The 27383-nt window shown below is 39.0% G+C and overlaps 1 protein-coding gene across 4 annotated transcripts in view; it reads right to left on the bottom strand.

The window, feature by feature from the left end:
• Window positions 1-2231: 2231 nt before the first annotated feature.
• LOC133653500 (calmodulin-binding transcription activator 1-like) overlaps window positions 2232-27383 on the bottom strand; it is a 91696-nt gene continuing 66544 nt past the window's right edge. For 2 of the 4 annotated variants that reach the window (XM_062052835.1, XM_062052836.1), the window contains 12 exons: window positions 26447-26643; window positions 26284-26362; window positions 25814-26147; window positions 25237-25706; window positions 19452-19630; window positions 16259-16502; window positions 15513-15584; window positions 15369-15389; window positions 10640-10839; window positions 6464-6538; window positions 6085-6115; window positions 2236-2443 (listed from right to left, as the gene is read on the bottom strand). In XM_062052835.1, the coding sequence (XP_061908819.1) occupies window positions 2411-2443; window positions 6085-6115; window positions 6464-6538; window positions 10640-10839; window positions 15369-15389; window positions 15513-15584; window positions 16259-16502; window positions 19452-19630; window positions 25237-25706; window positions 25814-26147; window positions 26284-26362; window positions 26447-26643 (1935 nt within the window). In that variant the 3' untranslated portion in view covers window positions 2236-2410. Of the gene's footprint in view, window positions 2444-6084; window positions 6116-6463; window positions 6539-10639; window positions 10840-15368; window positions 15390-15512; window positions 15585-16258; window positions 16503-19451; window positions 19631-25236; window positions 25707-25813; window positions 26148-26283; window positions 26363-26446; window positions 26644-27383 lie in introns of all 4 variants that reach the window. The other 2 variants (XM_062052832.1, XM_062052833.1) reach the window with 2 other exon arrangements.

Below are 27383 nucleotides of genomic sequence, written 5' to 3'. Positions count from 1 at the left end.
AGTGCACGAATCAGACTTAAAAATGACAACATTCAATTAAGCCAAATTTTGTTGAACAAATATGACTGTTTGTGTAATTTCAATATGAAAAATACACTTATTGACTACAGTTTTTAGTGACCAATTTTTAATGTTCAATTTTGGATCAAATAAATTTAGCACCTTTGGATGTTGCTGCTTGACAAAGAGATCCAGCCATGCACAATATATGCTACATGTTTGTCAGCGTAAAATATAGAACTTTTTTCTTCTTTTTTTTTTGTTACAAACAATGTACAACAAAGGTTGGTTCAGACCTGGCAGCCTTGATCAAGAATACTGAAATACTGAATTAGGAAAGTTGTGTGATTTAGTGAGTTAATACTACAACAGTGCACGGCACATTTTAAAAGATGCAAAGTCATTTGCGTCTTCTCGAAAAAAGACCCTGGTCAAGGCTGCCATTTACAATCTTTAAAATCATCACTCGTCACATTCCTTTTGCAAAGAGAACATAAAAAACTCTGCTATAAGCTAAAAGTGATGGGAGGGACTCAAAAAGCCTTCTACTTGGATATAACTCCCCTTTAAAATGTTATTATTGTTCTCGGTCAGTTATGGTCTTTAGGGTGTGAATATGATTATCAGCTTTGCAAAATATGTTTTAAGCTATGATGTAGCGTTCGCATTCCTTGGCACCATTGGCAAAGGATTATGGGTAGCTAAGAAACAAAAACAAGGTTTTTGCTTTAGAGTAAATTTTACAGACATTTCCTAACTCTACATAAAGTCTGTTTTCATATGGCAATAATAACATGCTTCAGCAAAAATGTTCTTTTTAAGAACAATCAAAATAAGACTCTAAAATAGTGAAATTGTTTTCTTTTTACAGCGCATAGCCACTACTGCTTTGTTGTTTTTTTTCCCCCCTTTGACTCTTCATACTTTTCATGCACATAACTCATTTTTATCCCAGTTATTTACACTATTTACAAACAATACAACTGTACTTCGTAGGCATTCAAAGAAAACTATACAAATATTTGTGTTTGTCTTGTACCTCTTGTTAACCCATTTTTTTTAATGAATAAAATAATATATTTCTAAAATACAATCCCCATCGGGTAAATGTGTTTTTTTTCCCCCCTACATACGTTCAGCCTTCGTTATATACAGAAACGTTCGCTTAATTGTCAAAAATATGGATTTGTCAAACCCCTATTTTGGGACAAGCTTAGGGACCCCTCAAAGAATCTCTAAGACGTCAAGGCAATGTATGTGATCTTCCCCTCAAAAGCCCTTGCAGGCTCTGAAGTTCACTGAAAAAACAACCGTAAGAACCTGCACGACCCGAACTTTAACAACGCAAAATAGGCAAAAGTGAGAAACAAATACAATGATGATGGACATGTGCCGAGAGAACCCGAGGATCGGCTGAAAGACTAAGACCATAAACATACAAGCAAAGACTTTTCTTTTACGCAGAAGTCATGCATTTTTCTTTTGGGATAAGATTCTACAACATAGAACCTGAAGATACAGATCACCAACACATTAGACATCAGGGGACAAACTCTTTTTGACAGTATGGAACAAATTCAAGTAATAAAGTGACAACAGGCAACAGAAAAAAAGAACAATTACTGTAAGTTCCGCATTTGCTTCTGCGCAGTTCACCCCTGACTACATTCAGTTGTAGCTTCCACCTTGTGGGCGGAGAGACGGGGCAGAGCACAGTGGGAGACGATTGTAACGTATCACTGATGTGGCGATGTGGGTTTACTCATTTATTCGGATAAAAAAAAAAAATCCATCCCCTTTTAAAAAAAAAAAAAAATCAGAAATACAATTACAGTCATCCAGTATGGTCTCCCTATGGTCTGAGATATTCAGCAGCAGCCTTTATACACGTTTATTCACAAGCCTCAGACCTCCTGTGGTTTGTCCTGCGTTTTCTTTCTTCACAGTCTGATATCATGTCCAGAAAAAAGTGCAAAAAAATGCCATAAAGCAAAACGTTCTGCACCCCTCTTGCCCCACTGAAGTTTATGATTCCGGAGTAGAAGTTGCCACTCTCCAATGAAATCCAGTAGAAAGAATAATATATATATATATATATATATATATATATATATATATATATATATATATATATATATATATATATATATATATATATATATATATATATATATATATATATATATATATATATATATATATATATATATATATATGTGTATATATATTTATATATATATACATATATATGTGTGTGTGGAAAAAAATGTGTTAGAGTGACACTGCACTGATGCTATTTTTCATCCATTTCTGTTGTATAATGTCTTGTTCCCGAAAAAATATAATACAAATAAAAAAGGAGGTGTTAGAGGAGTGATGTCACATTGCGAGGGGGCTCTTCTGAGTGGTCTCATGTTCCCTGGCCCTTTTCAATTCTCTCACCCTGCATATTAGAAAGACACAGAGGGATAGAGACATGTTAATATAGCTTTAATTGGAACCTTTGATATCACAATGTTAACGCTGTTGTCGCCAGGATCTAGAGCTGTTCTGTGAAAGGAAACACTGGTCATTACATATGTTTTTTTTAGGATGAAATGCAATACGTCATTCATGTCAAATGCTTTCAATTCCAAATGCATATGTGGTCATGAAAAATAATTACATTATATTCCCTTTGCCGATATATTTTAATCTCATATTTTAATTTCTTAACTTCCCGCTACAAAAACCCATAACATCTACAGCAGGGCTGTTCAACTACACAATGAAACTACAGTTTCAAGAGCCCGAGGGCTCAGGGGCCAGACATGGAAATGTGGATGTTTTGTCAGAAAGTCCCTCCGCAGGTTGTATTCCTTTGAGACTGCGTTTACTTAATTACAAAGTAAACACATCGGCGTTCACACTGCACTGTCAATAAATTCATTATTCTACCCTCCCTACTTGATTCCATCTTATGCTACTAGTTAGCAGCATGAATAAATAGAGGCTTGTTGAGGGGTGATGTTCCTTCTTTTGTAGTCTTTTCCTTCCTCAGTTTTATTTCTTTACACTTCTTCCTTGATTTAGGTTTGTATTAAGTATAAACATAAATAAACATTACAAAAATATAATGTTCATTGTGTATTTACATAAATAAGATTTAGTGTTAATATATTCACACAACATACGACAGATATTTACACATATAGAAATTAAATAAATGGTAAATGGGTTGTACTTGTATAACGCTTTTGTACCTTTTTAAAGAACTCAAAGCGCTTTGACACTATTTCCACATTCACCCACACACATTCACACATTGATGGCGGGAGCTGCCATGCACGGCGCTAACCAGGCCCATCAGGAGCAAGGGTGAAGTGTCTTGCTCAAGGACACAACGGACGTGACTAGGATGGTAGAAGGTGGGGATTGAACCAGTAACCCTCAGATTGCTGGCACGGCCACTCTCCCAACTTCGCCACGCCGTCCCCGTAAACAACATTTACACATCAAACATTGCACACAATGAACGTGACTCATCACAATTAAACCTAAGGTGTAGTGTTATTGCCTCTACTGGTCAAATGTAGCGCTACATGCATTAAACAAGCTTTGCTCGCCAGAGTTACTAAAACAACATGACCATGAATACAGAAGTCATCAAAAAGTCAGCAATTTCAATACAAAACCAACTAAATATATTTATGCACAATACCTACTTACAAATGTTTGTTTGACCAAGTTTCGTGATGAAGCTTATGTGTCCGTCGCTTAAAAGGTTCGACAGGAAACAATGACTCGAGCACTTGCCCGGGGGTAGAACATTCATACTATGTTGTTCAATCCTTGTTAAAAGTCAGAGTTCGCAATTTATTTAAATTATTAGGCGGTTGAATGACTAGTCTTCCTTTACCCACTGCTGCTTCATTTTGACCGTTGCCCCCTGTGGGGTGGTGGGAGTACTGCATACATGGGCATAGTTTTTTAATGGTTTTATCAAGTCTATTTGGGTGATGTTCGGCTGGCCAAAAGCTTTGGCGGGCCGCCAGTTGAATAGGCCTGATCTACAGTATTTAGACAAAATGCAGGAATAAACAAATACTGAAGGTCAATAACGGGATCACATCCTCATATAAAAGACTGGTCATATACAGTCATTTTGTTTCAATGTTGGCCTTGAACCAGTGTGGGGCCACAGAAGATACGAGCACCATGACCAACATGCAGTCAGCCTGATAAATGCTAATAGCTCTTCAGTACCACCCGACACGATCTTAGCTGACTAAAATTTGCTCAGGTTCTTCTTTTATTGTGACATTAATGTGTATGTAGCGGATACATGTGTGCTGCATCCTCTCACGATGTGTACTCCAAAAAGCAGAGATTTTCAACTAAATTGTTTTAGGGTCCACATGTCCAGAAAACTAAGGACAGGGGGGCCGGACTTCTCCTTTCATATTAGTCCTATTTTGTTTGTTCCAGGGAACCAGCGTCCATGTGATTCTCTTACAATTTTTTTTTTTAAACTAAACTCGAGAGGAACGCTACTAGTATAACTAAAGAAGTTGAACAAATGACTACCGACTGCATCAGAAGTTAACAAGCCACAGCAACACCTTAGTTACATAAATCACACTACGATAAAACGCATGTAACTGCTAAAAAGAAGAGGACTTAAAGGGGTGCCTTGAGAAACGCCTCAGTTATGTAATTCCCAGTTTGATACATTTTATTGATTTTTTCCCCTTGTGACCTATATGCTTTCATTACCATCTGATCTATTATACAACAAACTCCAGACAATCTTCTATCGCAAGTCGCTGCACAACTGCTGCCTGCTTGTTTTTGCAGATATGATTAACAGACGGCTGACGAGTTAAAGGAACATGAAGAAACATGTAGCGTGTTCACATAAATAAATGCAGAAGATGCCCCTAAGTATGTTTAGAAGCTTCAGCTATTGATCATTATTGCATTGTTGCAATACATAATGGGGAAAATATGTTTGAATTCACCCAGTAGAGCAAAGGCATCAAACTAATTTCCATTGTGGGCCACATCGCCTTTTCGGAAGCCTTCAGAGGGCCGCTTTATGAAATCATTACACAATTGTCCCTTCATTTGATTACCATCATTGTTTACTTGCTTTGGAATTTAGAAGTCAAAGTGACACGCAGATATTTTGGTTCAGCTAGTGTAGAATTTTAATTTGAAGGGTCTCAATGACAAAAAATACAGCTTGGAATAACTTGTTGCATCAAAAAATAATGAGTTAAGAACTGCATTTGCATGTATTACATTTTTTTTAATGTTAAAACTGAAGTACACTCATAAAGAAAGATACATTGCCAGACTTTTGCAGGCCACGTTAAATGATGTGGCCCTCGGATCTTGAGTTTGACACATGTGCAGTCGAGAGAAAAGTTGATGCCAATTTTGGTCAGTTTGTCCTTCAATTCGTCACCCTCCAGTATACATGCATGTAGTCCTTATCTTTTTTTTGAACATTAAACAGTTCTTTTGAGTTTGGTCCCTGGCAGTATGTCAAAAAACAGTACAAGCAGCCAATCAATAAAACAGAGAGACAACTTGAGAAAACAGCAGGCCCATAGCATGCATTTATGTCCAAAGTTGTCACCAGTGGACATGCAGCATGAGCAATACACAATCAAAAGAAGCACCCTGCACGTTCCCTCAAATGGTCTTTCTGTATAAAGGAAACAAACTGAAATAAAAGTCCCAAAGAGAGAAAAACAGATAAAGGGCAACATGCCCGTTGCACCCTTTCACCCCTTTTTTCATTCTTAAGCATTTTGGTTACTTTGACAAAGGTCTGGCTGAATCTGAGCATGTCGTACACCTGTGGCTCCAGCTGGCAGCCCTCATGCAAGCAGGCATCAAGCAAAAGTGATGGAGGAGGAAGTTGGGTCGGTGGACAGCCAGGAGAGAGAGACAGGAAGAGAAAAGAAGAAAATGAGAGTGAGGGAGAGAGAGAATGCAAAGGCTGAGAGCTCAGGTGGAGACAATTATTATTTAGGAGCAAGAGACGGAGAGGAATAGAGAGTGAGACACGAACTGAGTTGCTGAGGCAGCACTCACCCGCTTGAACAGTCTATGGTCCATCAAGGGGCTTGGCATAAACAGCAAAACAATACCAGACAGCTATTAGCACACAGTTGGCACTCTGCAGGAGGGTGCGAGGAATGGTGGGGGGGCCAATTACAGTGAGGGGGTGCTGGAGCTTTGGAACATGAATATTTGGTTTTTAACCACCTAATACGCCCAATGAAAATACCACATAACAGGTTTAAAAAAATAATTCACAGATGGGCGAGGTAATGAAACTTGAGTCTTTCAAAATGCACTTTACTGATTAGCCATGAAAGGATTGTGCAATCAACGTGAGACTTTGCATAACGTGTTATGCATGTGCATGCATGTGTGTGTGTGTTTGTGTGTGTGTGTGTTTGAGGGTTACCTGTGGCGGCAACGACGCAAGAACCTCATGATCTTCCTGGCAGCTTGATCCTGCTTCTTGGTGAGCAGACAACCTCTGGAAGAAAACAAATAGTGTGGGGAAAGTTGACATTATTTAAAGGGCTATGTGCGAACTCAAAATTGTACAGTTTTAAAACTAGTTATGATTATTAACCATTTGCAACTCTCTTTGAAATATGCTCAATTTTACTGTGTTGTACAGTCATCCCTCACCACATCGCGCTTAGAAGTTTGTGGCTTTGCTCTATCGCAGATTTTCTTTCTTTTAAGCATGTTTTGTGTATTTTTGGCCTAAAATAAGCATTTTCAAGCATAAAAATGGCTAAATACGTAAAAATATCAATATTACATGTGATCAATTCTACATCAGTAATGTGCAGCACCTGTTTACATCGTATAATACATTAAACGAGTGTAATGGCGATGTGGGTGTTATTTCGCGGCTCTCATATTGTTAAAATCGGTACTTAGAAGGTTGTAAACAGCTTTTGTTATGCTCTACCTATGGAAATGTTAATTTCCAATCAGACTCTTATTTTTCCCAGCATTTTTCCATGTTCTGCTTTCGCAGCAGCTTCGCTTTGCACTCGTGGTGCAGATGTGTGTTGTTAGTAATCAGCACTACTTAAGTTGAGCTGCAGCGTTTGCTAATTTCTGGATCACTGCATATCTTTCCATGTAGTCAGTACTATTCTCTATTGGTTGTTTATCTTGATGCTTCCTGTTGTATGTTTATATTTTTTTTTCAGGTGGGGGTGGAAAGTGGTTCAATTCGAATACTCCAAGGACTGCCAAGTTCTGTCAAAAGTAAAACTTTTTTTTCCCCAGTTTGATATGAGTTAAAGATGTCCCTAGGACAGCTATTAGTTGGCAGTAAAGAGGGATTGTAGAGAAAGCCTTGAGGACTGTAGTTCAATTTGGGCCCAAGACTGGCGTGTGTCAGTTCCTCTGTCGAGCTAATGAATAAGCTTGTTAATATTGAATGCCCAGTAGCATTGGATAACATTTGGCAATGCAAGTTATAAAACAGCTCCTTCAACTCGGGGAACCACAAGAACGAATACATTGTATTGTCTCGCTCATGAAAAAGGATCTCCCCATTAATAATTGGACATGTTTAAAACAAATAGAGGAATTTAGGGAGAATCAGCATTTTTATCAAATTACCTATCAGTCAGAAAGAAAGGAATCGAGGACCAGCAGCTCATACCAAAAGGTACATTTATCGACGGGCTGGTGAAAGTTCCAGTTGAAAAGGACCTCTGCAGAAGCAGTGATAAATACACCCAAATATCAAAACCCCTTGAGAGAAAGTCTAAATGGAAAGGAGGACAACGACATCCCTTGAGACAGGTGGTTGTTAGGGAGAAGCTCGCTTATCTTGAAATTGAATTTATAGTCAGAATACATGCCAAATTGAATTAGAATATCCTAACAACTGGGATGGACAAGGATGGATTTGACACATGAAGTAGAAACGGACAACTTGTGATGTCAAACTCTCCCCTCCTCCCGAAGTCAAATAGCCAATGGTTTGATAGCAATAGGAGGGGTGAAAGGCAAAAGGGGCATCTTTGTGGAGGGTGGCTATAAAAAGTTACATTTTGTCAGGTTGGTGCGGACGAGTGGGATGCGTGCGTATGTCTCCTCCATTTTTCTCCCCATCGGAAGTTACCTAGTTACAACAACTAAAACATGATGATATAAACTTTGGCACCCAGCTACCTTAGCAACTTTAAACAGATGTCAAAATCAGTAGGAGAGTATACTATATAAAGCAGTGGTCCCCAACCTTTTTGTAACTGCGAACCGGTCAACGCTTGAACATTTTTATTTATTTTTTTAATTTTTATTTTAATTTTTTTTTTGTCATAAAGAAATACAATCATGTGTGCTTACGGACTGTATCCTGCAGACTGTATTGATCTATATTGATATGTAATGTATGAACCTGAAATATTTATAACAGAAAGAAACAACCCTTTTGTGCGAATGAGTGTGAATGAGTGTAAATGGGGGAGGGTGGTTTTTTGGGTTGGTTCACTAATTGTAAGTGTATCTTGTGTTTTTTATGTTGATTTAATAAAAATAGAAAAATAAAACCATTTAAAAAAAAATATATATATATTTCTTGTGCGGCCCGGTACCAATCGATCCACGGACCGGTGGTTGGGGACCACTGATATAAAGTACATAATATAGTAAATATATTGTAGTTCAATACTGTACATTGTCAAAAGTTGGAAAAAGTTGCAGACTGTGTTTAAAGTCTTTGTTGCCAACTTGTAGGGAATACACATTTTGCAAACACTACGGGTATGACGAGATGTCACAAGATCTTGCAAGATTTAAAGGGGAGCTGCACTTTTTTTGGAATTTTGCGTATCATTCACAATCCTTATAAGAGACAAGAAGACTTCTTTTTTTTTTTCACTTTCTAACATTAAAAATTGTCTTATTCTTGGTGGCTAGCAATAAAGCTAATGGGAGCAATCCATTTTACTTTAAAAATGCATTCAAAAACTGCCAACAATACTTCATTTACGTTCCGTAACTTGTATAATAACCAAAACTGTAACAACGTTGTTATTGTAAGAGCGAACACTGAGGAACTATTTTTCTAGCGTACTAACACATCGGCGTGCTATGGTATTAGCCGTAGAAGCTAACTACGGCAAGAGATAAGCTAGCCTCTACGACAGCATGAAACGCGTTAATGTTTGTAATGCACAACACAATGCGATAAGACACCAATCTGTACTGACTAAAAAACATGAATAATATCTGTAAAGTTTCATGTTTTGTTTGTACACAGCTAGCCAGACAACGCATTCTGTCTGTCTTGATACACGCATGATATGCTGCATGTATCATGATCAATATAAAGTGTGACACACTCGATGGACAGTTGTCTGTTTGTTCCAGCTGGCTTGGGACTGTTATTTCAGTTAATTATGGGTAAGCACTCCATTTATGTCGAAATAGCTTGGCTTCAAGTTCCACATTTTGCAGCTCTGATTCACTTTCACCCCACTCTCTCGGCTTCCGCCTGCTCCAACGTCTCACTCTTGGCTTTGAGAAGCACTAGTTCATTCTCCATAAATTCCGATTAAAAAAGATAAGGTTGTGAATCCTCATTTGTCCAAAAGTAGTCATCTTCAAATCTGTCACTCGTGTGTATCAGGAAGGGGTTGTTGCCAGTAGTCAGAAGTGCGCTGCTATGGAAACGGAAATAAATGTGCCAAAGAATTTGTTCCAGCAATGATTAAAATGATCAAAATACGGTAAATATTGAACATATTACATATTGTTATGAACGTGTCTGTTACTATATTATATATATATACTTTCAGTGTGTATATAAAATGTTGGAGGGTTTTGAAGGCTACACCGGTGACTCCCATTAGCCACATCGCTCAAGCGTTTTTTTTTAATCATCATTAGAATAATAAAAAAAAAGACTTGTGTGTTCTCGTCTCTCATAATGATTGTGATTGACAGGCAAAATTCCAAAAAAAGTGCAGTTACCCTTTAAAACGTGACGATATTTCTCGATTCAGAAAAGGCCTTCTTGTAGCACAAGGCAGAAGCTTCACCCACTTTTTGAAGTTCACACGAGGGCTAAAGTTCTACAAACAGCTGACACGGACGTGGAGCTTAAGGAACTAAATCACAACGTAGCCACCGTGACTGACAATTCATGCAACATGGAATTGACTGTGCTTGGGCAGGTGAGACGCTCAGCTGCTCTCCTTAATCAGAGTCCAAACAAAAGTAATCACATGGATGCTAAGACACAATGGAACAGCACTTTAAATATGCTGGCTCATCACCTCAAGCAGCAATAGGTTTATTTAATTTGATCAATTTTGATTTAAATTGTCTAACTTTTTCTTTTCGTTTCAATTTGTGGAACGAAGCTCAAGAGTCAAACACTAATGCTCAGATTATGCCCGCAAAACCATGATGCATTTCAAAATGCACCTGCATAATTGTTTCATGACTCAGTTAAATAAAAAAAGTCCCTGTCCTTGTCAATGCAGTTTTTTTAAAGATCATGTCAAAATATTGTCTCGTCTGGTGAGCTGAGCGTATCATCACCTCCCTAACAAACATAATCCAAAATGGCTAAAGTCCCCTGACGATGGATGACTACCTCAATTTGTGCTGCACCAGGGCAGCGGCCGACCCACGGTGGTGAGGCTTGAGCCTGCCAAACTCCTTGTAGCTGCGGTAGTATTGCTGAATGAGCATGGCAGCCCTCCTGCTCTGCTGGAACTTCTTCTGCTCGTGGTAGCTACGGAATTTACTCTGGATAAGGATGGCGGCCTGCGTCATCTTCTTATAAAGTGCATACTGTGAGCAAGAAAAAAATCAAAATATCATGCTCTGTCATTGAACTTGTGCAGTGGTACCACAACTTAAGAGCACATTTCGTTCCATGACGAGCTCGTAACTTGAAACACTTGTATCCCAAATCAGCAACGGCCATTGAAAATTATTAAAATCATGTTAATCAGTGGTTGGCCAACTCAAAGCATCACAATTTGAACATGTAAACTGACCTTTGAAAGGACAAAAACAACTCTTACATCAGAAATATTGTTTGAAAAAGATTACAATACTACAGTAGTTTTATGAAGTAATGTAAAAATATTGTTCAGCATTTACCTTGGGGAACATACTTTTGTATGTGTCTCCTATGGGCTGGTTCTGTCATGTAACAAAAGGAACTAGGAAATCGCTATTTATGTTATGCATAGACCAGGGGTGCCATTTGTGGCCCGCAGGTCATTTTTTAACGGCCCCACGGCACATTTTAAAAATACGATTGAAAACAATTAAAAACATGATAAGTGGTATAAAAGAGCAAACAGGTGAAATGTAACAAGAAAATGTCGCAATGTATACTCAACACAAAGCTGCCATGCAGGCTGTTTCTTTCTTCAATGTCATTAGGAATTATTGACCTATTCAAGGCTCCAATTACGTCACATCTGAGATATTTTGGGGGAAAATGTTGCATATTTTGTGTTTGCCATATAAAAAACTGATCTGTTTTTTATAAAGAAGGGCCTAAAACGAACAAACGAAAAACATAAACAACAATAAAATGTGTAATTGACGGATAGATCTGAAGTTGATCTCGAGATTATTGTGTTAAAAGGAAACGGTAAAAAAAAAAAAAAGATTTATTTTTTAAAACTATAATTATTTGGATCCCCAATAATTTTAGTGTGATTTGTTTTTAAGTGTCATTGCTCAAAAAATAATAATGAATTAAAATCAATGTTGTTATGAGCTATTGACCTTTTTAAGGCTCCAATTATTATATAATCTCAAATATTCCACTTAAAAATGTTATTGTGTGAAAATATTGCATATTTTGTATTTTTTCCACAAAAAAACAGGTTTTTTTTTGGCAACAAGAGCATACAACTTAAATCTTTAAAACCGTTATATTGACAGATAGACCTAATGTTGATCTAGAGATTTAAAACTTGAATAATAATAAAAATAATAATACTGAATAATGACACATTTTTAATATTTTTTTGACCAAAACCCTTTGGGGTCCCCAGGACTAAGCCTGAGTGGAGGCCTAAATGTATATTTTTTCTACATATATTGTATTGGTTTTTAAAATAAAAAATATCAAAATGGCCCCCGCTTGCTTTGATTTTTCAGAATGCGGCCCTCAGTGGAAAAAGTTTGGACACCCCTGGCATAGACGGATTTGGGTGACAGACTGGAAAAGTCAGATTTATATGTTACATGAGTTATAAGTGATATGTACGTCTGTGTACCAAAGGTAATGCTCGACTGTCCAGTTTGTTGAGTCTGCAGCTTCTCTACTGTCTAATCATAACTTATGTTTGTTTCTTGTGAAGCCGAAGCAAGAACAACAACGTGTAACAATCGATTAACTACTTATTCAGTCCATCCAGGACTTTGTGATGCTGGGATCGTGCAAATTCGACCAATCCCTGTGAATTATGTGTGGCCTTGCAACTTTGTCCAATGTCTTCAATGGGGCGGTATTTCTCGGTTGGTAGATCGGCCGTGCGAGCAACCTGAGGGTTCCAGGTTTGATTGCCGCTTCCGCTATCCTAGTCTCTGCTGCCGTGTCCTTGGGCAAGACACTTTACACACATGCTCCCAGTACCATCCACACTGGTTTAAATGTAGCCTTAAGGATGGAGATAATGGGTTTCACTATGTAAAGCGCTTTGAGTCTCTAGAGAAAAGTGGTATTTAAATATGATTAACTTCACAAATATAATTCAGTAGTATTATCCATCCATCCATCCATCTTCTTCCGCTTATCTGAGGTCGGGTCGCGGGGGCAGCAGCCTAAGCAGGGAAGCCCAGACTTCCCTCTCCCAAGCCACTTCGTCCATCTCTTCCCGGGGGATCTCGAGGTGTTCCCAGGCCAGCCGGGAGACATAGTCTTCCCAACGTGTCTTGGGTCTTCCCTGTGGCCTCCTACCGGTCGGACGTGCCCGAAACACCTCCCTAGGGAGGCGTTCGGGTGGCATCCTGACCAGATGTCCGAACCACCTCATCTGGCTCCTCTCGATGTGGAGGAGCAGTGGCTTTACTTTGAGCTCCTCCCGGATGACAGAGCTTCTCACCCTATCTCTAAGGGAGAGACCCGCCACCCGGCGGAGGAAACTCATTTCGGCCGCTTGTACCCGTGATCCTGTCCTTTCGGTCATAACCCAAAGCTCATGACCATAGGTGAGGATGGGAACGTAAATCGACCGGTAAATTGAGAGCTTTGCCTTACGGCTCAGCTCCTTCTTCACCACAACGGATCGATACAGCGTCCGCATTACTGAAGACGCCGCACCGATCCGCCTGTCGATCTCACGATTCACTCTTCCCTCACTCGTGAACAAGACTCCGAGGTACTTCAACTCCTCCATTTGGGGCAAGATCTCCTCCCCAACCCGGAGATGGCACCCCACCCTTTTCAGTAGTATTAGTTATTGTTAATTAAAACAGTGTACTTGGCAATTAGCTGTCTACTGTCTGTGCTTTTACTGACATCTAGAGCAGGGGTGCTCATTACGTCGATCGCGAGCTACCGGTCGATCACGGAGGGTGTGTCAGTCGATCGCCAGCCAGGCATTAAAAAAATAGTCCTAAAAATGAGCGATCATAAATCTTCACTATGACGTCAATTTCGTCACTTGATTGACATTCACGGCACCCGAGGGTCTTCTGAGATGACGCTGGCTGCTGCCAGCTCATTAAAATTACCGACAGGAAGGCGAGAAACACTTTATTTCAACAGACTCTAGCGCCGTACCTGTCAACAAAACTCCAAACACCGACTGCACAGTTGCACAATAAAAGCTCTGCTTCATCCTGCCTGCACTAACTAAATTAGAGTCTCAGAAAGCTGGCGTGCACAAGCTAGCAAGCTACGGAGTTTGCCGCCAAAGTATTTCTTGTAAAGTGTGCACTGTATACAAAGGAGTACGGAAGCTGGACAAATAAGATGCCAAAAACCAACCACTTTCATGTGGTATTGGACAGAAAGGAGGACTTTTTTTCTCCTCCATTCGAAAATGCGGACGTTATCAGCACCACTGTCTGATTCCTATCAATGCAAGTCATCAGAATCAGGTAATACACCAACTTATATTCTTGTCTTCATGAAAGAAATGAATTTTATATGTGTTAAACATGCTTGTATTATCATTAAACACATTTAACTTATTAACAATATTAACTATATGTGTTAAACATGTGTGCATTATCTTTAAACACCTTTAACTTGTTAACAATATTAACTATATGTGTTAAACATGCTTGTATTATCATTAAACATTTTTAACTTATTAACAATATTAACTATATGTGTTAAACATGCTTCTATTATCATTAGACACCTTTAACTTGTAAACGATATTAACTATATGTGTTAAACATGCTTGTATGATCTTTAAACACCTTTAACTTGTTAACAATATTAACTATATGTGTTAAACATGCTTGTATTATCTTTAAACACCTTTAACTTATTACCAATATTAACTATGTGTGTTAAACATGCTTGCATTATCTTTAAACACCTTTAACTTATTACCAATATTAACTATATGTGTTAAACATGCTTGCATTATCTTTAAACACCTTTAACTTGTTAACAATATTAACTATATGTATTAAACATTCTTGTATTATCTTTAAACACCTTTAATTTATTAACAATATTAACTATATGTGTTAAACATGCTTACATTATCATTAAACACCTTTAACTTGTTAACAAAAACATATATTTCATAAATAAGTAAATATAAATTATAAATATGAATGAGGTAGATCACCACGACTTAATCAATTGAAAAGTAGCTCGCCTGCAGAAAGAGTGTGAGCACCCCTGATCTAGAGTCTACTTTTAGGTCTGTGTGGTATAAAATGAGTAAAACATTTTGTTTTCCAATTTGTGTTAAAATCCTGTGCTTTTTGAAGTGAGTAGTATAAAAATTTAAAACACTGACAACACATTCATAAAATCAGAAGTTAATTCAATGTTATTTAAAAAAAAAAACATTGCAACTTTTGCCAGCAACTTTCTGAAATAGCTGCCACAAATTCAGGATTTTTACACTGCAACAATCACAAAAAAATGCAGTGAAATCCTGGATGGACTGAGTATTTCTCCAACAGCACAATCTTGGGACAAATACTACTTCCAACGGCGGCGGCGTAGGCTCATGACTCTAACTCTGCTCACGACTCAAAGCGTAACGAGAGGCGGAGGACAGCTCGTATCTCAAATTACTCGTAAATTGAGGTACCACTGTACTTTCTGCAAGATTCAGACTGTTTTGGGATGAATTTAACTGCTGGTTGTGAAGATGTTTTACCTTCAAGGCTATCCATGTAAGCTTGCATAAAAGAAAGATATGCAATGTTAATGGTGTATGGTGATTTCATATGAAATAAACTGGAGTATCATTATTCAAATGAATCCTAGACTGATGCAATTGCATTCAAATAAATGTTCCTACCTGTCTGTATTTCTTGTAACAACGCTGAATAACAGCAGCAGCTACTTCCTGTTGCTCTCGGAGTGGCCGCCCCTGTCGGAGAGTAGAGCGGGATGGATCAGAGGTAATTATTATTATTAACTATTTGCCACTCTGGTGGCTCCGTCCAGTCTCTTCAGTATCTTTATGTGCACACCACTCTGGTATGTGTCCAGCCTTGGTGGGAAGCTGGGAGATGGAAATGTTGAGTTGCCAAAGGTCCCCCTTGGCACAGTAGATGACAAAGAATAGCAAACAGTTTATCGTATGAAGAAAACAAAAGTAGTGAGGAGAAGAGGAACAGAATAGGGAGAAGGTGTTGGACGAGCTAGTTAACAACAAGCAGCAGCAGGCTCAATACATCAAACTGAAAGCAGGTAAAGCTCAATGTCTAATAAGAGGAACAATATGGGGGAAAATGCAATTGTTCCTGTAAGCAAGGTCATGCTCTCCTCAAGCCATCTTCTCATGCTGAAACCACAGGGACATTTTTTTTATATTTCTGTTTATGTTGTCATGTGTACATTCGTAAAATAATAAAAACAACAACAACAATACAACAGGTGGACCGGAAAGTGTGTAAAAGACTCCACAAAAAACACAAGAAAATTATAGCTTCCCTTTGAAGCTTTGGACCAAATAAAATAAAAGCCCCAAAGTGTACGAATACACACTTTTCACTGCACGCTGCAGCGCTGACATTATATGGTGTCCAAGTGGGTCTGTACCTTGTACTTGTGGAAGGCTGTCTGAACTAGGCGGGCAGCTTCGTATAGTTCTCTCTGTTCTGGGTCAGACAGAGTCAGCTGGGCCAGGTCTCTCTCCACCTTGCTGTTGGAGGCATTAAGGAACTCATTCCAGTCTGCAGGCGATGGAAGTGTGGACCTCTCCAGGGGCCCCTCTCCCAGTGGGGACCCACCAGGACTCAGGCTGGGGTTGGACAATGGGGTCAAAGTTTCATTATACAGACATCTGAGGGGAAAAAGGGGACCATTGATTTCATAGCACACTATGCACAGGGTGCTCAATAGAATCCATTGCCACATCATTCGGTCTACACACCCCAAATTAACACTTTATTCCTGTATTTGCATGCTGTACATGTGACTCTACTATACAGAGAAATATTTGAAACACATGTCAGTATGATACAGTGCAGTTCTACTAATATAAATAATAATTAAACGAATACATGAGCTCTAACCATGTCAATGAAAACTTAGGTTTATTACTATATTTTTGTTGTAAAGGCTGACTTTTTATATAAAAATATATTGTACAGTGGAACCTCCAATTACAAGTTTTCCAATTACGAACCAGTGCCTTTTTAAAATGTTTTATATTTTCTTTTTTTTTCCAAGATGGCGCCGCTGTAGTGGCTGCTGTTGGCAGGAGCTCAGTGCTCTTGTATCTTCCTTTTGTGTTCCTGATGTTTCCCTCTTCTTTTCAATGTTTTTTTTTTTTGCCTTTTGGTTCGGGACCCTTAGGGACTGTGCGACAAGGGGTGGCACTTTAATGACTTCTGCTGTGCTTTTTTGTGAACTTCTGGTTCTGCCTCCCAGGAGCCTTTTGGCCATGGAGACCAGCTGCTGGGTCTCTGCCACACCAGAGTCGGTTTGGAAAGACTGGAGGAGATGCGGATGAAGAGACAGGGCTGCGAGCCAGCGCTGAGCGCCGGGACGGACAAGCTTCACAGTTTCTTGGCTGAATGAGCAGGTATCGGACACCTCGGTCTCCTTAGACACATCCTCGCTCATCCATGCAGACTGGACACTGGCCGAGAGTTAGTGGGCAGCCGAGGGTGGAGTCGGCTCTCTCGGTTGCTTTGTTGGGTCTGCTCCTGTCTCTGGCCATGCTCCCCCCACCCCAGCAGACGAGGGCGTGGAACAGAGGCCACCACAGTGTATATGGGTGTTGAAATGATGTTTTTGTCTGGTTGCTTGTCTATGCATGGTGCAATCGTGTGTGCGCAATATATATTATTGGTTAATTATTTTTTGTTGTTTTACTTGTACTTTTGTAGCAGTATGTAGAAATGGCACTGCTGGAGTGGCAGCTGGTTGCATCAGCTCTGCTCTTTTAATGTCTTTAATGTCCTTTGTGTTCATTGATGTTACCCTATTATACACATGTTTATGTGTGCTTTGGCTATGAGTTTTTTTTGTTCCTTGGCCTCAGTCTGGACCCCATCTTCAGGGGCCCAGGCTTAGACTGTATATTTTTTTCTTTTTACTTACCCCCCTCCCCAGCGTTTACCTGTTTCTCAACTTTTTTTTTGTAATAGGCCCTGAAGTTGGCAGCCCCGTCAGCGATCCTGAACAAAAAATCTGCTACCGCATACAACCTTTATCTCCACATACAAGTTTTTCAGTGTAGTTTCTCAAGTGTTTTTCAGCAATTTTGTGCATGCTCTGCAGCATCGCTCAGAGTCGGTAGAGAAGCTCTTGACAGGGGCAGAAGAGGAGGCAGGAGAAGATGTTATTGAGTCCTGACAGAGTCTGACGCTCGTTTGAAATGTTATTGCCGATTTTAACACGCTAACAACCTTCCAGAGTTCCACCATCGTATATAAACTCGCACAAACGCATGTCCTCATCACACCAGCAGCACAACACTTCCTCGTTGTCAGTCACACACACGACGGGTTGCATTTACGAACACTATAATTTTTAACATCCAATATACTGTATAATATTATCATTTTTATGATAAATAACTTTATATTACATATGGGCTTTATTGGTCTTTGTAGGGAGCCGGGTCTTGAGGAGCCGTTTCTTTCAAACAGCCGTTTAAAAGACTGGCTCGTTATTATATATATATATATATATATATATATATATATATATATATATATATATATATATATATATATATATATATATATATATATATATATATATATATATATATATATATATATATATATATATATATATATATATATATATATATATATATATATATTGTCAAGGTTTCTGTGGTTTATCCGGTATACAGTGCTCAATACCGGAGTAGAGCGGAACATACGTTAGGTCAACAAACCTGCGAAACAGGCTTGTAGGGATGATATAGCTTCTGGGTTTTTTCCTGACCTAACGTATATATATATATATATTTTTTTTTTTAATCAAAGAAACAATTTCTGGTAGCAGTTATAAGATAAGATGTGGATAATAAAATGTCAATTTACACCAATATATTATTGGAATTTTCCTGAAATTATGTCTATCATTTTGTTTATGTTGTGTTTTCGTTGAAAACATTCCGTAAAATGGGGCCATATCCCCATGCTTTGACAGTAACATTATTATTTTGAATTTCCCTTCATCTAAAAAATATTAGTAGCACAAGAGCATTTGAACAACACAGAAAAAAATATACAAATAATAAGTAAGGTAATAATGTATATATGTATATGAAAGTATACATAAAACTAGAATAAAAATTAGGACATGATGAAAATATAAATACGTCCCTACCTAGTGTGTGAAAGGGAATCCAAATTAAGTTGCTGACCAGGTTTCTGCATGTGTATCAAAAACTTATTACAAACAAAAGACTCGCAACTGCGAATCTGTGCTCATCCTTCACTCTAAGAGTCGTTCAAAAGACTTGTTTGTCAACAACACATCTCTGCTTAATATTGCCTTCAAAGTGTAAACAGATCACAATTTTTTTACTAAAATAGTGACTTTTGTTAAGGATGGAACCAAATACCCATGTTTCCATTATTTCTCATAGGGAAATTAGTTCCCAAATACCAATTAATTGCAAACCCAAATCAAGAACAATTAAGTTTGTAATTGGAGGGTCCACTGTATTGAGTTTAATTAAATAGTACAGATGTACAATATCTGACGATGCATTTTGTGTGAGTATGAAAGCTAGTGCTTCCCTCTACACTAAGTCATTTCTTACCGTAAGTGTAGGATGCTTGGCAGCTGCTCTACATCTCCCAAGTAGTTGGCCAGCCAGTTCATGGTGCTGTTAACCCCAGATGTGTCTACCGGTAAAATGTCTGCTGCAGTAAAGTTCTCCCTCTTGATTCTCTCCGGCGTTGCCTCAATGATGTGTTCTGCCAGAGTCATCATGTTTGCCTATTTTGTTGAGACAAGCAAACAAACAAGTATGACTAGGGATGGATGCTGAAAGACCACCAATTCTCAAAAAAACATGGTTTTATTATGTGATAGGGCTACTTATAAAACCACAACATGGCAGGAAAGTCTTAGGGCCTGATCTACTGAGATCCAAATAACAAGTGCGAGTGGGGGTTATTGCAAGCGATCTACTTAGACTGCGTGTACAATTAATAACAAGTGCAAAAGTGGTGCAGACTGTCCTATTTAAAGTGCCAGTAGAGTGGAAAAGCAAGTTGCCTCTATATTGAAGCTATTAACATACATACCTGATTTATGACACCAAAATACTCCCAAAGTTTGCGAATAAATAGATATGATCAAAATAGTATCAATCTCACGGAGATTCCAGAGCCATTATGAGAGATAATGACAAAGCCAGTCACGTGATTCGTTACGTAACGTTAGGAACCAAAGATCCCTTCCCCATCAACAACAATGAAAATCAAGCAGAATTTGTGAGAGTCAACAGCGATTACCTTAGGAGAAATTATGATCCAGGACCTTATATTTTTGAGCCCCAACACAAAGAGGATGAGCAATAAATGTTGGAAGCCGAGCGCTAAATGGATGCAGTTTTATAGTAGGTGCTAAACATACAAACTAACCATAATACAACAAACACTTACTGTATTATTGTGGACCGACAGCACGCTCATATAGTTCATTAGATAAAGAGTAAATTACAATCCTCACAAAGAGTTAAAAAAAAGTTGCCTCAACCACGTCTTTTTTGCCATCTCGGGAGATGTCAAACTTGACCAGTCTGTCGGTCCATGGCCACATTTGTCTACTACCAGGTGAGAGATGCATGAACTATAATCTAGAATTAACTATTAGCAATTTTGAAACAAAGCAGAAGCAGCCGCCAGCTTAGTGTGTCAACAATAACAGCATAAGCTAGCTTTAGCACACTGTTTTCAATGAGCCGCTAAAATAGTCTGTCTGTGTTGGTGCTAACAATAACAATATCACTCATATTTGGTAAATTTTCAGGTCATGACATGTAAATGGAGTTTTGTTGGTGGTTTTTAAATGTTCTTTAGAGTGTATATTGGGTGCAATGGAGGACCTTCCATCTGTTGACTCAATTGTTAGCTATTTGTTTACGATTTCGAATGCATAAAAAGTCGAACATATGTGTTCTTGTCTTACATAAGGATTGTGAATGATAAACAGCACATCTCTTTCCAATGTTTGTGTATTTGCAGTACGACTGATCTGATAATATGGTCAGAGTGCAGAAGCATTACTACAGTGAAGTAGAATCTATGTAAATTGTGGAAGATATTTAAAGCTGACTATTCAAAATGGCTGACTGAATTTGTGGCACTTTAAAATGTTTAGACAGTATTTTCACATACTCTGCGGATTGCAAATACAATTGGATATGGTTTAATGGATACAATAAAACACAAATAAGCATATAACGTTTGCATGTAATACAACTGTCACCATGGAGAAACTCATTTACCTCTGTATTCATCTTGTAATGCTCTCCAACCTGTGGTGCTTAGCAATGTTGTCGAACAAGCAGCACATTAATATAATCTGTACCATCTTTTCTACAATATCGAATCGCAATATAGAGAACAGAACCTATATTTAACACGCTGACAGTATTTTCTATATGAAAAAAACAACCGCTATTTAAAATAAGAAACGCCAGCAGACACAAAACAAATTTGTTTGAATCATCCATTTAAGTCATCCAGCAGCTATAAAATTCTTATTATATTGCTGAATAGACAATAGTTCCAATATTTTTTTTAATTTTTAGCAGTCCCAATATGTTGACACCACACAGATGGAATAGTCTCTCTCTCACTTAAAGGCCTACTGAAACCCACTACTACCGACCACACAGTCTGATAGTTTATATATCAATGATGAAATCTTAACATTGCAACACATGCCAATACGGCAGAGTTAACTTATAAAGTGCAATTTTAAATTTCCCGCGAAACTTCCGGTTGAAAACGTCTATGTATGATGACGTTTGCGCGTGACGTCAATGGTTGAAGCGGAAGTATTCGGACACATTGTATCTCAATACAAACAGCTCTGTTTTCATCGCAAAATTCCACAGTATTCTGGACATCTGTGTTTGTGAATCTTTTGCAATTTGTTTAATGAACAATGGAGACTGCAAAGAAGAAAGCTGTAGGTGGGATTGGTGTATTAGCGGCTGGCTGCAGCAACACAACCAGGAGGACTTTGAGGATAGCAGACGCGCTATCCGACGCTAGCCGCCAACCGCATCGATGATCGGGTGAAGTCCTTCGTTGCGCCGTCGATCGCTGGAACGCAAGTGAGCACGGGTGTTGATGAGCAGATGAGGGCTGGCGTAGGTGGAGAGATAATGTTTTTATTATAGCTCTGACGAGGTCCCGTAGCTAAGTTAGCTTCAATGGCGTCATTAGCAACAGCATTGCTAGACTTCGACAGGCGGCACAGCATTAACCGTGTAGTTACAGGTCCAGTGTTTGGTTCGGTGTCTCCTGATAGTGGTATTGTTGATCTGCTGTCTGTCCTTCCAGTCAGGGGCTTATTTCTTTTGTTTCTATCTGCATTTAAGCACGATGCTATCACTTTAGCTCCGTAGCTAAAGTGTTTCACAGATGTATTGTCGTGGAGATAAAAGTCACTGTGAATGTCCATTTTGCGTTCTCCTTTCTCATTTTCAAGAGGATATAGTATCCGAGGTGGTTTAAAATACAAATCCGTGATCCACAATAGAAAAAGGTGAGAGTGTGGAATCCAATGAGCCCTTGTACCTAAGTTACGGTCAGAGCGAAAAAAGATGCGTCCTGCACTGCACTCTAGTCCTTCGCTCTCACGTTCCTCATCCACGAAACTTTCATCCTGGCTGAAATTAATGGGGTAATCGTGGCTTTCTCGGTCCGAATCGCTCTCGCTGCTGGTGTAAACAATGGGGAAATGTGAGGAGCCTTTCAACCTGCGACGTCATGCTACTTCCGGTACAGGCAAGGCTTTTTTATCAGCGACCAAAAGTTGCAAACTTTATCGTCGATGTTCTCTACTAAATCCTTTCAGCAAAAATATGGCAATATCGCGAAATGATCAAGTATGACACATAGAATGGATCTGCTATCCCCGTTTAAATAAAAAAAAATCATTTCAGTAGGCATTTAATCATCTGTGTTTGCAGCACAATCACCTCCTTTCTCACAGCCATTTTGCAAATGTGCCGGTTTGCATAAACATTTCAGACGTACTAAATATAGATGCAAAACATTTTTATTTTTGATGAATTAAATTGTGTGTGATAAATGGATTTGATTTGCATCTTCTTCACTAATCTGGGCATTCTAATGCAGTGTTTTTCAACCTTTTTTGAGCCAAGGCACATTTTTTTCATTGAAAAAAATCCTGAGGCACACCACTAGCAGAAAACATAAAAAAATGAAACTCAGCAGCCGATATTGACAGTAAAAAGTTGTTCTCGCAATTGTTGGATATAAATTCAAACCATAACCAACCATGCATCATTATAGCTCGTCTCAAAGTAGGTGTACTGTCATGACCTGTCACATCACGCCGTGACTTATTTTGAGTTTTTTGGTGTTTTCCTGTGTCTAGTGTTTTAGTTCTTGTCTTGCGCTCCTATTTTGTTGTTGATTGTCATGTCATGTACGTATGTACTTTGTGGACGCCGTCTGCTGCTCCACAGCAGTAAGTCTTTGCTGTCGTCCAGCATTCTGTTTTTATTTACTTTGCAGCCAGTTCAGTTTTAGTTTAGTTTTGCATAGCTATCTCTAAGCTTCATTGCCTTTTCTTAGCAGCACTTGCCTTTTGTTTAAGCATTAGATACCTTTTCACCTGTACACTACCTCCCGCTGTCCTCTGCATATTGTGATCACGACAAACCATGTCCCTGACATCCACAAAGCAATTAGCTACCTGCTGCCACCTACTGAAATGGACGAGTATTACACGGTTACTCTGCCGAGCTCTAGACAGCACAGACACTCAACAACGGCACATTATTTGCAGATTATAATTACTGGTTTGCACAAAATATTTTTAACCCAATTAGGTGAAATAACATCATCTCCCACGGCACACCAGACTGTATCTCACGGTACACTAGTGTGCCGCGGCACAGTGGTTTAAAAATCTGTTCTAATGATTAGCATGTATTCTGCAAATCCATAAACACAGACACATTAAATGGATTGTGCTCTCTATTTTGCGCCCTTTGGGCACAAGCTTAGTAGATCAGGTTTACATGCGCCATAAAGTTTGCATGGGTTTTAATACACAGTACGCAAACCTTACTTACTTGTTACTTTTTATATGACACAGCACTTATATGCCTAATCAATAATCACTAAACTCAATAGAAGAAGTAAGGCATATTATTTCCAGGTTCACGTAACCACGGACAGTCACATAATTGACCAGTAAAACGGAATCTGCTGATAAACGCAAAATAATATAAAGGAAATTGACCTTAATGTAAGTGAAATGTTGTCATTGTGAGAAGAGACATTTACTCTGGAAAATAAAGAGTCCGGAAGCGCCCATTTATCCCCAAGTCCACTAAAACGCCCCGTCCTTAACTAAACAATGTGTAGACGGCCCCTTGAAACAGCGACTAAACTACAAAGCTAAAACTAGCAAGAACAATCCATACACACACAACATATCTCTTCCGTTTGTGATGTTGTAAATTACATCATCGATGCTACATTTATTAACTTGAGAGGCCCACTCTTTTTTTACAGCCTCAAGTTGCCTGTTTACTCGTCAAGCTAAGAACAACAGCACAGCACACTTCCCCCTTCACAGCCGGTCTGACTGCGATAACAAAATAAAGGTTTCAAAAAAGTGCTTTACACAAGCATGATGTACTTAAAGCAATTATTGATGCATTTACACAATGATTATGCTTTGACTTAAGATACTGATCAAAATTGTCCAAAGATGTATTATACCAATAAATGTGAGGATTTTTGCTTTCAATTAACTATAGTAATAATTAACTAAAATATCCATCCATCCATTTTCTACCACTTGTCCCTTTTGGGGTCACGGGGGGTGCTGGAGTCTATCTAGTTTTATTACATTTTATTTAACACAAATAGCACACACTCTACAGTGGTAAAAAAGTGTAAAAGGTAAACAATATCTGAATTAAAAACTAATTGGAAAAACTGAATTGTATTGTTTTTTTATGTAGCTATTGGTATTTGTATTTATTGTTATTGCTATTATTTTACTTGTAGTGGTTTATTCGTTACTAATTTATATCCAGGTGTTTTTTAGACTATATTTAAAGTTGAGTTTTGGTAGTACAATAAATACTCTTGTACCGCTTTGTCCCTTTTGGGGTTGCAGGGGGTGCTGGAGCCTATCTCAGCTACATTCGGGCGGTAGGCACGGTACACCCTGGACAAGTCGCCACCTCATCACAGGGCCAACACAGATAGACAGACAACATTCACACTCACATTCACACACTAAGGCCAATTACAATATCAATCAAAATAATATTTTTGCCATAATTGAAATGATTCCCTGCCAACTTGTGGTCTTACCTGCAGGTCATCCATCTGCGTAAGACAGTCCTGATTCTCCAGATCCTCCCGATAGGCTAGCATTTCAGCATCAGCCATGTCTCTGTCTGCCATCACCAGCATGCCAAGCTGTTCTCGCTGGCGTAACCTGGTGACAATCTTTTCCTTTCCCAAAGTGCTGCTCCCGCTGACCCCTAACCCCTTCCTCCCTATGCTGCTGCAGGAGAAACTCTCCCTGGGGCTCCATCTGGCTGTACCTGTGCTACCTCCAGTCGACAGGCCATTTTCAGTGCCCTCTGAGGGCTGGGTCTTGGGGCTGGTGGACAGTTTATGGAGCTGCTGCTGCTCTAGGCTAAGAGGAACGGACATGGCCTTGTCAGGCCGTGTCTGAAACAGTTCTGGGTTGGGTTTATGCTTTTTAGCTAGTGGAAGATCTCTTTGGCCCTCGCTGGTGTAGTAGCTGGAAGGCTCAGACCGAGGCCTCCTCAAGTCTGCAAAATACACAATATTTTACGGTTAGCTGCAGAAATAAAGAGAAAATATTGACACAATATTTGATTTTTAAATGTGAAGCCAAGTACAAAAGGTAGCCACTTGCCTGGATTGAGGCTGGATGTGGTTGTCGTGGTAGCAGAACCTACTCTTTTACCACCAGGCGCAGAAACACTATCATTTGCCCAACTGAGCATCCAACTGTCTGTTGTAGGGGTGTCTGGAGAGAAAGACATGTGAGATGCAGGGGGTAGAGGAGCTTGTGGCTGCTGCTCCTCCCGCTGCAGTTTCTCCAGACATTCAGCGAGTTTGGTATGACCACGAGAACGGGCGATGGAAAGTGGTAGGCGGCCAAGAGAATCTGGAATGACCAGAGCCCGTCGATCCCATTTATACAGGACCACAGCTGCCTCCAGGTGACCTAGCGCACATGCCCACATCTAGAAAATCACACATTGGAGAAAGAGCAGCAATGAGACACCCACTGGGTGGATTTGATCAAATGATCATCAACATTTCCCACACAAACTATAATGTTTCATCATTAATTAAACCAAAGACACTAAGCTCTCTTACCAGAGGCGTGCAGGAGAAATGATCCACATTAAGAGGGTCCACTTCTAACTCCAAATCAATACTATCAGCATGCTTAGTGCTGGATTGAGGACAAGAAAACAATTAGGTGGCATGCAACCGACATTAAAAACCGCACCACTCCTGTATTGTATTTTCTTCTTACCGCCACTTGATGAGTGTTTGGATGAGGGTGGCATAGCCTTGGCCAGCAGCCAGGTGAAGGAGTGTCATGCCTCGGAAAGTCTTTGAGTGGATTAAATGTTTGGACTTGACCCAGCAAGCTCGGCTCATCATCTTCTCACAAACCACCACGACACGACTCTCGAAGGAGCTGCTGGCCTGCGTTTGGCCGGATACACACTGCCCCAAAAAAAAACAGCGCAACATTTTTATTGGTGGTTTTATATTCTCTGCTAACAACATAGCCATCCCTTTATATTCATATTTTTGTGTCCTGCTATTGTTAACATGAGTGGTGCAAATCACAGACATAATGCACACATAACTCAGCAAAGATGACGATGATGATCCATAAAGTGGGTTGGGAATTAAAACAATGTACAATAACGTGGTTACATTACTGAGTACATCCTAAAACTAGTACCTAATGTAAGTTCATTTTGTTATAATTATAGATTTCAGTCTTTTACGGGTAGGATATTTTAATTACCAAATTAGAACTGTAAGGCATGAGAGGGTTTGTCTTGAACTGGATAAGAACTTAGCCAAATATGTGAAGCTTGGCGAACACACGTCTACAGCGCTAAATATATTGCGGCATACCAGGGATCAATATTGGGACCAAAATTGTTCAATCTAACTAGCATTTGTCAAGTTACTAAGGACTTAAAGGTAATACTATTTGAAGACGATATGACTAGATTTTGTTCAGGAGAGAACACTCAGAAGCTAATACAAATAATAACAGAAGAAATTAGTAAACTAAAGAGATGGTTTGACAAAAAAAAACAGAATATTCTTGAATCTAAGTACAGTAAAAAATAAATAATGCTGTTCGGTAACAGTGGGAAAGATAGTTAAACACACAAAACAAAGAGACGGAGAAGACATTCACAGGGTAAAATAAATCACATTTCCAT

The sequence above is a fragment of the Entelurus aequoreus genome, linkage group LG07, assembly GCF_033978785.1.
Source record: "Entelurus aequoreus isolate RoL-2023_Sb linkage group LG07, RoL_Eaeq_v1.1, whole genome shotgun sequence".
NCBI lineage: Eukaryota > Metazoa > Chordata > Actinopteri > Syngnathiformes > Syngnathidae > Entelurus > Entelurus aequoreus.
The sequence above is the reverse complement of the archived record's forward strand: the minus strand, read 5'-3'. Positions and strand labels throughout refer to the sequence as shown.